At 32.9% G+C, this 14,956-nt stretch overlaps 1 protein-coding gene across 5 annotated transcripts in view; it reads right to left on the reverse strand.

Moving 5' to 3' along the window:
• Positions 1–4,415: 4,415 nt before the first annotated feature.
• Positions 4,416–14,956, reverse strand: part of FSTL5 (follistatin like 5) — a 933,164-nt gene continuing 922,623 nt past the window's right edge. For all 5 annotated transcript variants that reach the window (XM_031942878.1, XM_031942877.1, XM_031942880.1 and 2 more), the window contains one exon: positions 4,416–7,487. In XM_031942878.1, coding sequence (XP_031798738.1) covers positions 6,785–7,487 — 703 coding nt within the window. In that variant the 3' untranslated portion in view covers positions 4,416–6,784. The remainder of the gene's footprint in view (positions 7,488–14,956) is intronic.

Genomic DNA, 14,956 nt, shown 5'->3' on the forward strand with positions numbered 1-14,956 from the left:
AGTAAAGTAGCCAGTAAGGAACACTGTTGATCTAAATTGGCCCTCAGACTGTCAAGAGTAGGTTAATTGTGATGACCATCTCTGTTGACAGTAGTTTAGTTATGATACTGATCTAGATGAGCACATTCAAGAATATTTAGATGTTACTATTTCACATAGTTTCAGTAGCTCCAGCGCCTATACTAGACACACAGTCAAGTTACTGAAAGAAGCTGTATATCACAAAGTTCCAGAAAATCCAATTTGGTCAACATTTTGCTGATGTTATTAAAAGATGAAGATACAAAGTAAGAATAGGATTGCTAGATTCTTTGTAAGGAGAGAAGAACAAAATCCAAAAAAAAAAAAAAAGTACACTAGTGGAGACTTTGCTTAAAGGCAAAGTAACTGAGATGAGTATTTCTAATAATAAATATAACTTCAAGTCTGTATGCCAATTCATACCAAATAGATAATAAATGAATTAAACTTGAAAATTTGAAACAGAGATGATAGTAACAATTATTATAATTGTTACATAAATTCTAGCTATCATTTTTAAAATAATTATTATAGTTAGAATTCTGATTGTACTGCATGGATTAGAAGATGCTTCACATATTATCTCATTTGATTTGACTTTAATTTACAAAATTATGTCATGAAAATAAAATGTTATGCAATTTATGAAAAAAAGTATTTGTTAAACATATAAGATATTGCACAAAGTTCAAAGGTATACATAGAAAAACTCAGAATAATATGTCACCTGTGAGAAAATGTTGGGCCTTTTTCTATCTCTCCATATACTTACTCTCTTGATGTTCAACAAATTCAAATATCAGGCCTAAGTAACTGACTCTCATATGCATAAATTCAAATCTAATTTCTTTCTTGAAAACCAGTCTCACCTATAACATATCCAAAACAGAATTTGTCTTCTATCCTCCAACTTCTCCACTATTATAGTTTGTTTTTCTTCTAAACTTCTCAATATAAGTTTTAGGCAAGATCATATTCCCAGTTGCAGAGACTGTAACCTTGGAATTATTTTTTTCCTTCCTTTACTTCAGCCTCTATATTCAATTAGTTGCCAAATCTTGTTGTTTCTATATTCACCAGTTCAAAGATTTACCATCTCTTCATTGACTTAATAACTTTCATCCCAACAATTTTTCTTCTTTCCCATTCATGCTAAACACAGACGTTGAAGGAATATTATTAGGAATATTATTAAGGCACAGCCCTGACTGTTTCTCTCCTATTCAACATTCTTTAGTAGTCCCCTCATTACTTCTAATACAGATGCCAAACTCTTTAGCCTGTATTTAAAGCCTTATATAATATGAATCCCACCTATCTTCTCAGGTTTATCTCATGCTGCCTTAACAGCCCCCTTCCCCCATCATGAATTCTATATTCTAGACCAATTGGAGTAAATGATGGGGTTGTCCTTAGAGAGTCTATGTTTTTATCTCAACTCTTCTACTAATCTTCTCTGTGACATGGGCCAAGTCTCTCAAACTCTCTATCTCAGTTTGTTTATCCTTAATATAGGAAGGTTGGACTAGCAATAATGTCAACTCAAGTAGAAACAAATCCTTACAGGTCACATATTGACTTCCATAACTCTATGATTGAGTAATTGCTTTATTTTGTTTTGTGGGAAGAAGAATAGTGCAATGGAAAGAAAGCTGGATGTGGAAATTGAGGAAATAGGTTTGAATCTTGTTTTTGCCTCAGACTATGCACTCATAATAACATTGAGAAATCATTTAGTCCTTCTACAACTGCTTCCTTACCTCTAAAATAAGAGAAGTGAACTAGATTACCTTTAGAGTTTCTTTCCAGCTCTAACTCTATTAACATTTCTTCAAGCGTCATACTCCATTTTCCTAGATGATGTTTTCATTCAAGTTATTACTCATTTCTAAGATGTGCTATATCATGATCTCTATCTTTCTGAACTCCTAGTTTAAAAATTTTTTTTCAAGTTGAATTCAGGTGCCATATTCTCTGTGAAGGTATCCCTGATTCTGCTAATGGTTAAGTCTTCTCATCCTTCTCAATTGTTTTTATATGTTTGTTTTGCAATGTTTTTATTCTCTTACAGAAAGAAAATTGCTTAAAAGCAGGGCTGCTTCCTTTGACTTTGTGTCTCTAGTACCAGACATATACTAAGTGCTTATTTAATAATAATAATAATAATAATAATCAACATTTTTATAGCACTGAAATATTTGCAAGTGCTTTATGGGTTACCTCATTTGATTCCCACAACCACCCAATGAGCATGCACTATTAATATCCTCATGTTACAGATTAACAACCTGAGACAGACAGAGATAAAGTGATTTGTTCAGGATCAAGTAGCTAATGTGCCTCTAATGTGAAAAATTAAAATGTATATATTCCTGATTCCAAGTTAAATCCTTATTATTAGTGTCGCCTAAGCTGTCTTAACATATTTTTGTTGCTTGATAGAATTGAATTTAATTAATGTCTAATATGTTTGGATGTATATGAATGTAAGTATGTATAATTATGCACATACACACATACTTATGTATACATTTTACAGAAAGAAAGAGGGATGTATTTCCCCAGTATTTTTACCAATATAGGCAAATGGAAGAAATGTGAAATATATGCTTTCTTTAAAAAAGAATGGTCTTCATCTTAGAAAGGATGGGGAGATTTTGACCCTAAACATATTTCGTAAACTATAGAAACCCTAGACAGATGTTGAAGAAGGGACCAACTAGCGGCTTTAAATGGCTTTTGGCCTAAATGTATTAGACTTCCAAGACATTGAAGTAATATTCAGATGTGAAAGGAAGAAAGAAAGGAAAGAGAGGAAGAAATGAAGGAAGGCAAGAAGGAAGGAAGGTAGGAAGAACAAAATAAAGAACGAATGGAAGAAAGAAAGAAGGAAGGAAGGTAAGAAAAACAAAAGAAAGAACGAATGGAAGAAAGGAAGGAAAGAAGGAAAATGGAAGGAAGGAAGGAAAAAAGAAACAGAAAGGAAAAAAGAAAGAAAAATTAAGAAAGAAAGAAAGACATCTTAAAACTATAGTTGTGTAGAGTTGTTGTTGATCCTTTGTAACATTCCAGAATGGAATATGAAATCTCTAGGTCATAAAATCAATGATTTGCATGTATGTTGAAAAGAATGGTGATCATTAGGAATCAGAGTAATTTCACTAAGAGTAAATCATGCCAAATAAGCTTATTTTTTTTTCAAACATAGTTATTACAACAAGGAAATGATGAATTCATAGCATATTAGACATTTATATAAACACTTGGGAATCTTTCTTAACATCTCTTGAATAAGACTGAGAAATATTGGATTATAGTTAGGTGGATTAATATTATATTAAGTAATCAGTTCTAATTTAAGAGTCTTTGTTAACAGACATGATAACCTAGAGTAGAGACAATTTTCTGGAGTTATAATTCAGGGCCCTATTTTAGCTGTTTTCAATATGATTTAGATGAAAAAAAGGAAGACATAGCTATCAAGTCTGTGCATAAGAAAAATACTTGGAGGAATAGATCAACTAAGGGCACATCCAGAGATTTGGGAATAGAACAGGGAAGAACTGTGCCCTAATGAGAAATGATTGAAAGATCTAAGATTATTATAGATTCAAGGAGGAAGTCTTAGTGGAAAAATAACAGCTGGCCATAGATATTTGATGAACTTTGATTTGGATAGGAAATTGACTTCATGCAGTTCCTAAGAGATAAAATTTGGACAAATAGGCACAGTTAAAGCAGAAAAGATTTCAGCTGAGAATAAGAAAGTATATAACAATCAGAATTGTTTAAAATGAGAATGAACTATATGTTAGGCAGTGAGTTATCCATCATTATAAATATTTGGAGAAAGCCTGGATGACATGACATGTCAAAGAAGCTATCAAGAGATTTTCTGTATCAAATATGAGGTTCAACTTGCAAAGTAACTTATAAGATTCCTCCTACTTCTTAAGATTCTGTACTGTTTACCTTTGGTTATCCTTGGTTGGTTCCATACTTAAATTGCTTTGAAGAGAAAAAAAAAACATTTCAGTAAGTACCTTGATTTTTCAATGGACAATGAACCAGTGGCTAATTGGTAAGGAGAAAATCTTCAACAAGTCTGGTGAAAAAGGAAAATTAAGTCTGGGAAAAAATGAAGCAGTATTCCCTTAGAACACAGAAAATAGAGAAATGCCTAAAATCCTTAGAATCACATTTTAAAGGGTAAGTATTTTTCTGGACTGAATAGAATAGGTATTTTTTGGAATTACCTTTGATGATTTAATTGTTGAATTAGCTGAAGTGAAAATATATTTAATTTATCACTCAAGATTTAAGTTTTAGAAAGTAATTTGGAGAGAAGTATTTTATTTTGAAGGGCATCATTGAAATATTCTATTTACAACTCAGGTCAACAGCAAGAAGAGATATTGCAGTGGGACCATTTACTTTTCAACTTTTTTGGATGAGATAATCACTCTGTAATTTATTTAGATTAAAATGCACATTCCTGCACAATGTTCATTTGCACAGATAGATAGTTTTTATTCTTAAGTTGTCAGTATCATTGGTCATAGGAAGAGTTGGTGTCTGATTAAAGTAAATATGTCTCAACAATTTATTTTTGCCCCTTTAAGCAAACCAAGATTTCTAGTTTTCTTGAATTATTGTGAAGAGAAACACTGACATACATATATTAGAATATTGACTGACTTCACAAGGATTTAAAACGTAAGGGGTTTGTTTATTCTCCTTTTATCAAGCAGTTTTTTTTCTACAGACAGAACATCCACATGTTGTAAATTACAGAAGAAGAATGTATGAGACAGACCTATTATAAATAATTAAATAACAGCTCATGTTCACAATGGGAAAAACTTTTAAAAGGGAAAGCAGATTCAGTAACAAGAAACATAAGCAGATTGTTGTTGTTTATTAAATCTATCTCCCAGGAAGTTTCTTCAAGCTAAAGAGAGATCTATTGTACCACGCAGTGCAGGATGCTATATACACACAAGAGATTACACGCTATAAAATTTCAGATTTCTAAGCATTTTTACACAATCTAAACCAGATCAAATTTTGTATTTAAAAAAGACCTTTTCTAGTTGCCTTTACTAAATGGAGATCATTCCAATAGCCCATAAACATTCTTTATCAAAGTAACTATAAAAAACAAAACTTCCTAAACATGTATGCAATTATGGTAAATAAGGTCATCATTTCAATAAACCAATCTTCTGTTTGTTTTGCAGAGGAGACAGAGAGACAGAGAGACAGAAACAGCCAGAAAATGTTAGAAAGTGATACTGAATGACAAAAATAGTGGTAGAGATAGATTGAAAGACTAGATTGACATTGAAAAAGAAAAACAGAAAGACAAAGAGTGACAGAAAAAAAGAGAGTGAGAAAAATAAAGGAGGGGCAAAGAGCAATAGGGACAGAGCTAGAATAATGAGAGAAAGAATAGAAGAGCCTCTATATGATGTTCTAAAGCAGAAGAGTTTCTAGCTTCTTAACTAAAGGTGTACAATCTATTGAGTGAATATTTAGGGATTATGTAGGAAAGGAATAGGCTAAATCAATGATTTAAAACAAAGTGGTGAAAGATAATCTGTGAAAATACAGGTAAATAGCAAAGACAATGGATAGTCAATCACAGCTTAAACCAATCACAGCTAAAACCACTGGGTATGGGGTTAACAATTTTGTTCTCTGAATCATATTTCTAAATCATGTAATGCCTAATACAAACTCATCTTTCTAGCCAGGTTATACATTTTGGTGTTAATTTCATGATATGTGTTTTTTTCTACGTAGTATATATATGATCCAAACTTTGGGCTATTTGGAAAGGAAGAAATGAATAGCTACTGACTACTGATAAAGGAAAAGGTCTGTAATTAAGCAGGTGACACAGCAAACAAAACCTGCAATAAAAATATACCCTTACTCTAGAGATTAGAAACATTTTGAGTACAGAAGACACTGCAAGCATTTTTCCCCCACATCCCATTCTTTTACCTCCCCTTCATGCTCTGTGGTACACTTCATTTCAAATTATACCTTTTGTTACCTACACACACCCCAGGGCTAATTTATGCCTTCAAAGAATATTTTATTAAAGGTTAAACAAGGGACTGAAGGCAAGATTTGGCTAAAGAGGGACTATGTGTTATTCTTTCCTAGGACCATCAGTTTAAAGCCCACATGAGAACATATCTTGCTTCTATTCTTCCCTTTCTTCATGAGACATTCCCTTCAAGGCACAAAAAGATTATAAACAGTGGACAGGACAGAATCTTTTCATTTCATAATTCTAAGGTTGCACATACCTTTATTTGTGATTTGAAGTAAACTGAAAGAAGGAAAAAAAACAGCAACAACAAAAAAGAAAAAGAAAAAAATAACCTAAATGAATTGCCCTTAAAATATAAAGAAGCATAAGTTACTGGGAAATTTCTGCAGGTTTGATGTAATTTGCTAAATTTTCTTGAAATTTCTCTGTGACCATTAGTTTACAGTGTAAAGATGGTACCTTTTTAAAAATGAGTTGGACAATTCCCCACTATTTCTAATATTCATTGCAATCAGTCTGTCTTCAGAGACATCTTAATTGCTTTGTCATATTAAATTCCACATTCCATTGGGTCACCAGTGATCTAAGTTATATCAGGTTAGAATATAAACTTTCAAAGAAAAACCATAAATTGAAAGAATGGAGTTAAGTGCAATGTACTGTAAAACTATTCATTCAGTAGTTATCTAACTTGGTTCTTTAGGCATCTCCAACCCAAATAACTATATTTCCTTTCTCTACTTCAGTGATCTCACAGTTTAACTTATTGAGTCGTCCATCTAAGATAAAAAGGGATTCCTTGGATGGTGTCATCAGGTATTGGCCAAAGAGCCCACTGTCCTTGATTAACCTGTTTTTTCCGTTCCAAGGCCATTCTTCTGCCTTTAAAGGCTCCTTGAGACTCTTGATCATTTTTACCTTTCCAGAAGCAAGTTCTACAAAGAGCACATCTGTTTGCAAGCCTGAGCTGCCATAGACATTGTACTGGTGGGCTTCAGTAAAAGAGGGCTGGAAGGCAATATCAGATATATGCAGGTTAGTGTGAATATCAAATGCATCCTGGATTTCTCCTCTGATGGTAATGTATTGGACCCGCATCAGGCCTTTCACATCATCAATGCTTACAAGATAATGTCCATCTGGAGAAACATATGGGGTACCCATAACATCACCATTGTATCCAATGACTGAGTCAGTTACACTGTCCACCATGAGCTGGGGTGGAATAGCCCCAGTAGTGTCAGGGCTGCAACTGATAAAATAGTATCCTCCAAGGTGAGTGTAAGCCAGAGATTGAGGAATACAGTTGTAGTCCTTTAAGCTAATTGTTTTTATATATGACAGAGTTTCAAGATCAATTTTCTGAAGTACAGCTTCATCTTTATGAAGAATGAATCCAAATCTAAAGAAAGGGAAAAAAAAGTTAAACAAGAAATCACACTGTTGTGCTAAAATGATATAGATGTTTTATGGGGAGAGGGACTAGAACAATACAAGGCTTTTGTAGATCAAATATCTAAAATACAACTTCTTTTAAATCACATTTTCCTTGTTTCCTGTCAATTATAATTAGCAGAGCATAAAGAAAAATAACTAAAAGTAAAGTCGCTAGTAAACTGGCAGATTGTTTTTTACCTGTAGAGAAACAAAGTCAGCCATTATGTTTATGACTTCTGGCTATTAACATTGAATTTGCTATGTTTTAAGATCTATTTTATGTTGTCTGTCACCTTTGTCAATTCTGCCCTCATTTCCTAGATAAATCATTGGCATCAATTTAATATTTTGAACTTGATCATTTTGAAATTTGTCTATTTCCCAATCATATGACTGCCTTCTTTAGCTAACTCAGTTTTAATTTAACTCTCTTGTAAAAGTGTTATAAAATATTATTTGACATTCTATTATATTTCTAGTGAAAAATAGGTCAAATGTACAAATCATTTGGATGGGAGTTTTGATTAATTATGGCTTCATTTCAGTCTTTTTTCAATAGCATAACTAAGCTGTTCTGAATCCTAGAGTGTCAGAGGTCCCTATTGCTTAGTGTTAACATATTTGGAAATCCTGACGGCTGATTCAGTGGGCTAATAGGATTAACAGCAAGTAATTGTTACTGGGAGAGAAAAAGAGCCTAGATTGACTGAACAAGATTAGATCCAAATTGGGTTTTAGTCAATCTGATTGTAGCCATACTTTGCTTCAGTTCTCACTTCAAATAAAACCCCTTTTTAAATGTTTCCAAATCTGGAGGCAATGGAAAGAGTACTGATTCAGAAGCTATAAAAATAGCTTCATTGCCTCTCTTGACAATTGCCTGTGTGGTCCTAGACAAGTCACTTAATCTATTCAGGCCTCAGTTTTCTCATCTCTAAAAGAATGGTGTTGATCCAGACTATTTTTGAGGTTTATTTCATTTCTAGATTTAAGATCTATAATATATGACAACAAAAACCATCAGGATGATATTGTTATATAGGCCACATAGCAGAAATGTAAAAATATTCATAACTTGTATTTATCATAAAGTATTTAAAAATATATATTATGTTACTATCACCTATACAGTTTAACCTGAGGATTCTAAATTGAGAAATGGTGACTTCTGAATTTAAATATTTGTCACTATTCTCATAGTATTTATTTCATTAAATCACATGAGTACATCTCATTTTGTCTAATAAATGCTTGAGGAATTTAATGATGGCTTCTTGAAATGCAAGAAAGTTGGCACATTTTAACATGGCATAAAAACAATTATGATATCTTTGAAGACAAATTAGTAAGGCTTTGTGGTAGCAAAACTATTTCACTAATCAAGAAATAACCACTTATTTTAAAAAAAGGTATTTTAGCTGCTTAATTTAATAAATGAAGGACTGATAGAACTTATATGAAAAAAAATTAATCATTTTCTGGACTTGACATTGAGAAATCATTTTCCCTTTCTCTATGGGAGTTAATCAATTCTTTTGTGGAATGTTACTCTGAGCTTGAGCTGTCCTGTTTGATGAGAGCCAAGTCACTAGCCTTCTCCAGACTATGTTTTATTTTCCATCCCAATATTCACTCTGGACATCTTGTTATCTGCCTTGCCTTGGCAAATGTAGCTTCCATCTTTTGCAACTGCTTCCTCTTTCCTCCTCCTGCTCCAGAAACTCTAATCAAATTAATACTACCATTATTTCTGGGAGGGAAGGGAAGGAAAGGAGAAAACTGACTGGCCTATAACTCCTTTTGTCACTTTAAAAAATTCTGTTCATTCTATAAATCCTTCCCCTAGTTACCATTCTCCTATATGAATATTTGGAACCACAGCATAACTTTTGTATTTACATCTCCCAACGTCTGGCATACAATAGTCATTTAGTAAATGTGGGTTTATTCATTTGTTCCTTATTTTTTAAATTTTATGCTCATTTTCAACAACTTACCTTCTTAAGATTTCCCCACTACTAAATATTTGAAGATGCCAGTGGTTCTTGGGAATTTTTTCAAATGCTTTAATCTTAAAAAAATACATCTACAATGCATGTATACATAATCGACATCTCATTCTATAGTAAATGACAAATACTGATTCGGCAGTCAAGGGACTGGTTGTAGGAGCTAAGGTACCAGGCAACCTTAAGAAAGGAATGAGTAATATTCATACAGGTAAAGTCAGATTTCCCTTCCCTCTTAAACACTCCTTGGCAAAAGACTGGTATAGTGTTCTTGGGAGTGATTGATAGGCATGTGTTAACAGAACAAACTAGAAAATGGAGGAAGGAAAAAAAGACAATGAAGAATTACATTTTCCTGCCAAGAGATAAAAGGAAATTCAGAGGGAAAGAGGATTAAAGTTTAATGGGTATCCTTGGTAAAATATAAGAGGCCCTGTATGACCTCTTGGAATAGGATTATGAAGTATGAAAAAGTCACACGACATATGAATTTCTTAAACATATCTTAACAGTCTAAACCTCTTCATTACCTTGTGATGTTCATCATTTAGGAGATGTGGTACAGAAAGGCCCTATTAAGAATATATATTACAAGGGCTAATCTGAAATGCCAACATTAAGCACAGCCACTATATATGAATCCTAACTGTGCAATGAAAAATGAATTTATTGAATCTCCTACCTTTATTCTAGATCCTTTTTTTTTTGTTTTTTTTTTTGGCTGAGGCAATTGGGATTAATTGACTTTCCCAGGGTCACACAGCTAAGAAGTGTTAAGTGTCTGAGGTCAGATTTGAACTTGGGTCCTCCTGACTTCAGGGTGGGTGCTCTATCCACTGCGCCATTTAGTTGCCCCAATTCTATATCTTTATAAGTATTATAAGTATCACTAAGATTATTCTGTATGAAATGCATGTCCCTTCATTTATGAGTTTTTTCTTTATCTGTACACTCTTTGAGGCCATAGGTGTCTGTGTCTTGAATGCCTATGAAATAGCAAATTATACTGGGAAACATTGTCTTTTTCTGTTAAACATAGTAAATTTGTCTTGAGGCAAAGCTAGCAATGGACATATTTAATAAATGCAATAAGTCAATCCATTGACTGTTGGATTCGGCTCTCAAACCCAAGGCAGATTGTCCTTTCAGATTATCATTATTGTTCAGTAATGAGACAATGTGAGACAAGCTTGCACCAATTTCACCTGTACTATTTTTCTCTGCAGAAAAAAAATGAAGTCCTTGATTCTTCTGAGATATTAATTCTGAATCTTTCAGAAGTAATTAAAATTTAAAAAGAACAAAAAAAGGACAGGTTAAAAATTCAGAAGCTCCATGTGGGGTGATAAAATGATGTCTATTTTTACATCTCGACTGTTTTGTGACCTGGGATCTAGCAGCATAAGCAGTGGCATCCAAGTACCTTCAAGTTTTCACCAATGATTTATAGGGTAGGAAGTAGTGTGTTTAATTCAAAGTTTCCCCAAGTACAAGTTGATGTGTGGAGGCCTCCCGCTGTTCATTAAACCCTGATTAATATTTATGATATTTTCAACCTTCATGTCTGCTTAGTGTAATAAAATCTTGCAAGGTGTCAGGCCCAACATTGTCTCACTAATGTTTGTCAGAATTTGTAAAGGGAGTAAAGTCTAAGTCCTGTGAGGAATGACAGTTAAAACTTATTTTAAAATAACTTCTTTTACAGTTAATGAAACTAGGTAATTGTAGCCTTTAGGCATGGTGTTTGTCAGAGACAGTTAACAGAGTTGTATTTTATTGTTTCTTTCCTCAGTTATTTTTCCCCTGCATTGTCTAATATTGTTTGCCCTTGATTAAGAATTAAAAGCTCAGTTTTAGTTTATGGCTTATGATAAAAAGAAAAAAAAAGCCAAGTCAATATCCTATTCCTTAAATGGCACAGTTCTATCACTATGAATCACTACCTAATAAAATCCTATCCAATACACACCAACAGGCATTTACTAGATGCCAGGCACAGTGGTAAGTGGTAGGATGGAAAGTCAAAGTAAAACAATTCCTTCTCACAGGAAACTTAAGTCTCAGAGTGGAAAGTCTGTCCAGATTAGTCTGAAAAGAGATTCATTAAGCTCCTTGTGTTAACAGAAGAATAAACAGAAGAAAAATAGTCCCAGCCCTTGACAATCTAATATTCCATTGTGTTGGTTATAACAATCAAACTTATATACACACATATTTATATTTATCATATATAATATTATTTTCCCATAATTAACACTGTCATATGATGTTATTGTATAATAAATCATAAAGGATAATATATGTGATCATTTGAGGGCACATTTGAGGTCACCAATTAAATCACATTGTTAGTGTGTCATGAAGAATTCCAATAAGATATTTGAGATATGTTATTTCAATTTTGTAGACTGGAAAAATATGAAATTTGTCCATAAGTCTTAGACTTACATCCGGATCTTGGTAAGAGAGGTGGACTTAAGGAAGCAATTCAAAATGTATCATACCAAATATCATCATTAGGAAAACCTTTTAGACACTATAGTCTATTAGACTGAAATAGAATTCGTTTAAATTATCCTTAAGAGATAATCCCAGAAGATAGCAATGAAGAACACCCAGATGAAAAATGAGAAGAGGAACAGGGCAATAATCCAGTGGAAATTGAAATACAAAAGAAGTAGAACCCATTGAAAAAGATTTCATGTCCAACAAAGAGTAGACCCAGCAGAGACAACTTGTACCTTAGCAGTGCCATGACAACCCTAGAAAATAACAAAGGCCATTTAGTTTTGAGCCTCCACAAACATTGATCACGTGTGCTCCCCTTTGCATAAATTTCAGACCTGTATTGTGTATATTTGTGGGAAAATGGAAAATGTTTATGGTGGGGATGTTCTATTGAAAATCTTATTGTGCTATTTCATTAAATGATTTTATTTTGAATTAATCGAATACTTAGACTAAATAGGGAAAATGCAACAGTAAGAATTTTCAGTATGGATCCACTAAGTACCTTCAATTTATATGGTAAATCTGGGAACCTTACTTGTGAGGTGGCATAACATGTACATTTTTGTCTTATCCCTGTTTTGATATAGAAGGTAGACATTTTTTCCAAGTCAGGTCATGTTGCTGCTCACCCACTAGTCAACTTAAGAGTTAATTTATATTTTAAATATAAGATATTACACTGACATTTATCTATCACACAAAGGTCTTCCACAATAATTCTATGTATTGCTAATTATAAAACATCAATAATAACAAAAACACATAGATATTACTTTAGTAGTCCCCATGCAACAATGAATACACTACTGGACTGATATTGACCCTATAGAGAGGGGAAAGGGATGTGCCTTGTAGTTTGTTTTTCTTCACTCAGAGTAGAGCCATCTGAGAAATTCACAGAATTTCTGATTTGAAAAAGACCTTAAAGACTATCTCCTCCAAAACTGTAACTAACTAATAGTTTCCTGATAATAATACTAAGCAAACTGATTAAATTTTAAAGACAGGGCAACTAATCCAAATCTAGAGTTCTCAAGGAGAGTGGACATTTAACTGAAATCAGCTATTCTGTTCATCTTTTAGTTTTTTAATAGTAATAAGGAGCAACCAATTGATAGTTATATAAAATCATTAAATATGTATAGTATAATAGGATAATGTTATTTTAAGTAGGAGACTAATAAAACAGTGATATGATATTGTGACTTCCAAGTTGATTTTGGTGCTTCTTTAGTATATAGACTGCCTGAGAAGAAGATATATAACTATTTATCTCAGTTATATAGAGACAAATGAACTGCTTTTAAAGCTCTGAGTTAAAAGTAATATAGAACAGAAGAGGAAAAATTAGGTAGTGGAATGAACTTAGAAACACTTGAGGTGTGTGTGTGTGTGTGAGATGGTCTACACCTTTGAATACCTGGTTAAACTTATAGACTCATTATGTTTTGTTATCTGCACTCATAATTAAAAGATATGCTAAATTTCATTTAGAAGCTACTAAAGATAAAGATGTGATTATTCTCCCATCCAAGTTCAAAGATTTTCTGAAATCTATCCCTAAATCCCTCAGGGTAGTCAATAGAACATAAGTTAAGGATCCAAGTTCCACACACAAGGTTATGACATACTTTGAATTAAAAGAGATAGAATAAAGAACAGAAGAAGTCATGGGAATAAGAGCTAACATGTATATATATATTTTTGTAATTTAAGGACTGAAAAGATAGTAATTTGATCTGAATGAGAAGATTAACAGTAGAACAACTGACTCATTATAAGGAAAGATAGTTCATGTAGGGAAAGAAGAAATGTGTTTTGGGGATAGAATTGACATGTTTGGAAATAACAGAGCAGTCAAAGATCACATACTTAATATTTTAGGATGGACTACTGTTAAGGGTGCAACCCAACTTACAAAACCACTCATGCTCAACTCCTCAAGTACAATTATGCCATACGTACAAGCTGTGGTCAAATCTTGTCATTTCTACATACATAACACATCTTATGTGTGTCCCCTTCTCTCTAGTCAATAAATCCCAGCCTGGTTGAGGTCCTTATCCCTTACGCCTTAGAATAAAGGCATAATAAGCCTTGTAATTGTTCACTTGCTTCCTTTTTTCCTATACTCTACTAAGCTGCCCAAAAGCTATTTCTAAATTGAAAAATTTATCTATTCTACCCCCCTTATCTCACTCAATAAACTACTGTGGCTTCCTATTGCCTCTAGAATCCAATATAAAATCTTCTGTTTGTCCTTTAAATTAATCATAAATCAGTAACAGCCTTTCTCATCTTTTGTTTTTATGCCTTAGTCTTCTCTATGATAATGTGAGATAACTTGCTATGATGGCTTCACCCATAATACTAAATCTCCCCATTCCTTGCATTTTCACTGACAGTTCTCTGTGCTTGAAATAGTCTTCCTCCCTCTTCTATTTGTTGGCTTTCTTCAAGACTCAGCTAAAATCTCACCTACCTCTTCTTGGCCCATTCTTGCTAAAGTCTTTTCTCATTTATTCCCCATTTACTGAATATGATATAGTCAGATATGTCCTATCTGAATTTAGTATGATGGATTTTTCTTTTTTTTTTTTTTTTTTTTTTTTTTGCACCTTGTCTCTATTAGAATGTGAGCTCCTTGAGTACAGATATGGTACTTTTATCTCCAGCACTTAGGACAATGTTTGCTTAATTAGTGCTAACTTCCTCCTAAAGATACTTATATATGTATGTAGATATGTAGATATATAATTAAATATACATATATGTGTATGTGTATGTGTATATGTGTATATATTCACTTACTACACACTTGTTGACCATGACTTTTTGATTCTGTATTTGTTTGAACAATCAAACAAAAGACACATTCCCTGTTTTAGGGGATTTATACTAACACAAACATTCA

The sequence above is a fragment of the Sarcophilus harrisii genome, chromosome 6 (genome assembly GCF_902635505.1).
Source record: "Sarcophilus harrisii chromosome 6, mSarHar1.11, whole genome shotgun sequence".
In the NCBI taxonomy this organism is placed as follows: Eukaryota; Metazoa; Chordata; class Mammalia; order Dasyuromorphia; family Dasyuridae; genus Sarcophilus; species Sarcophilus harrisii.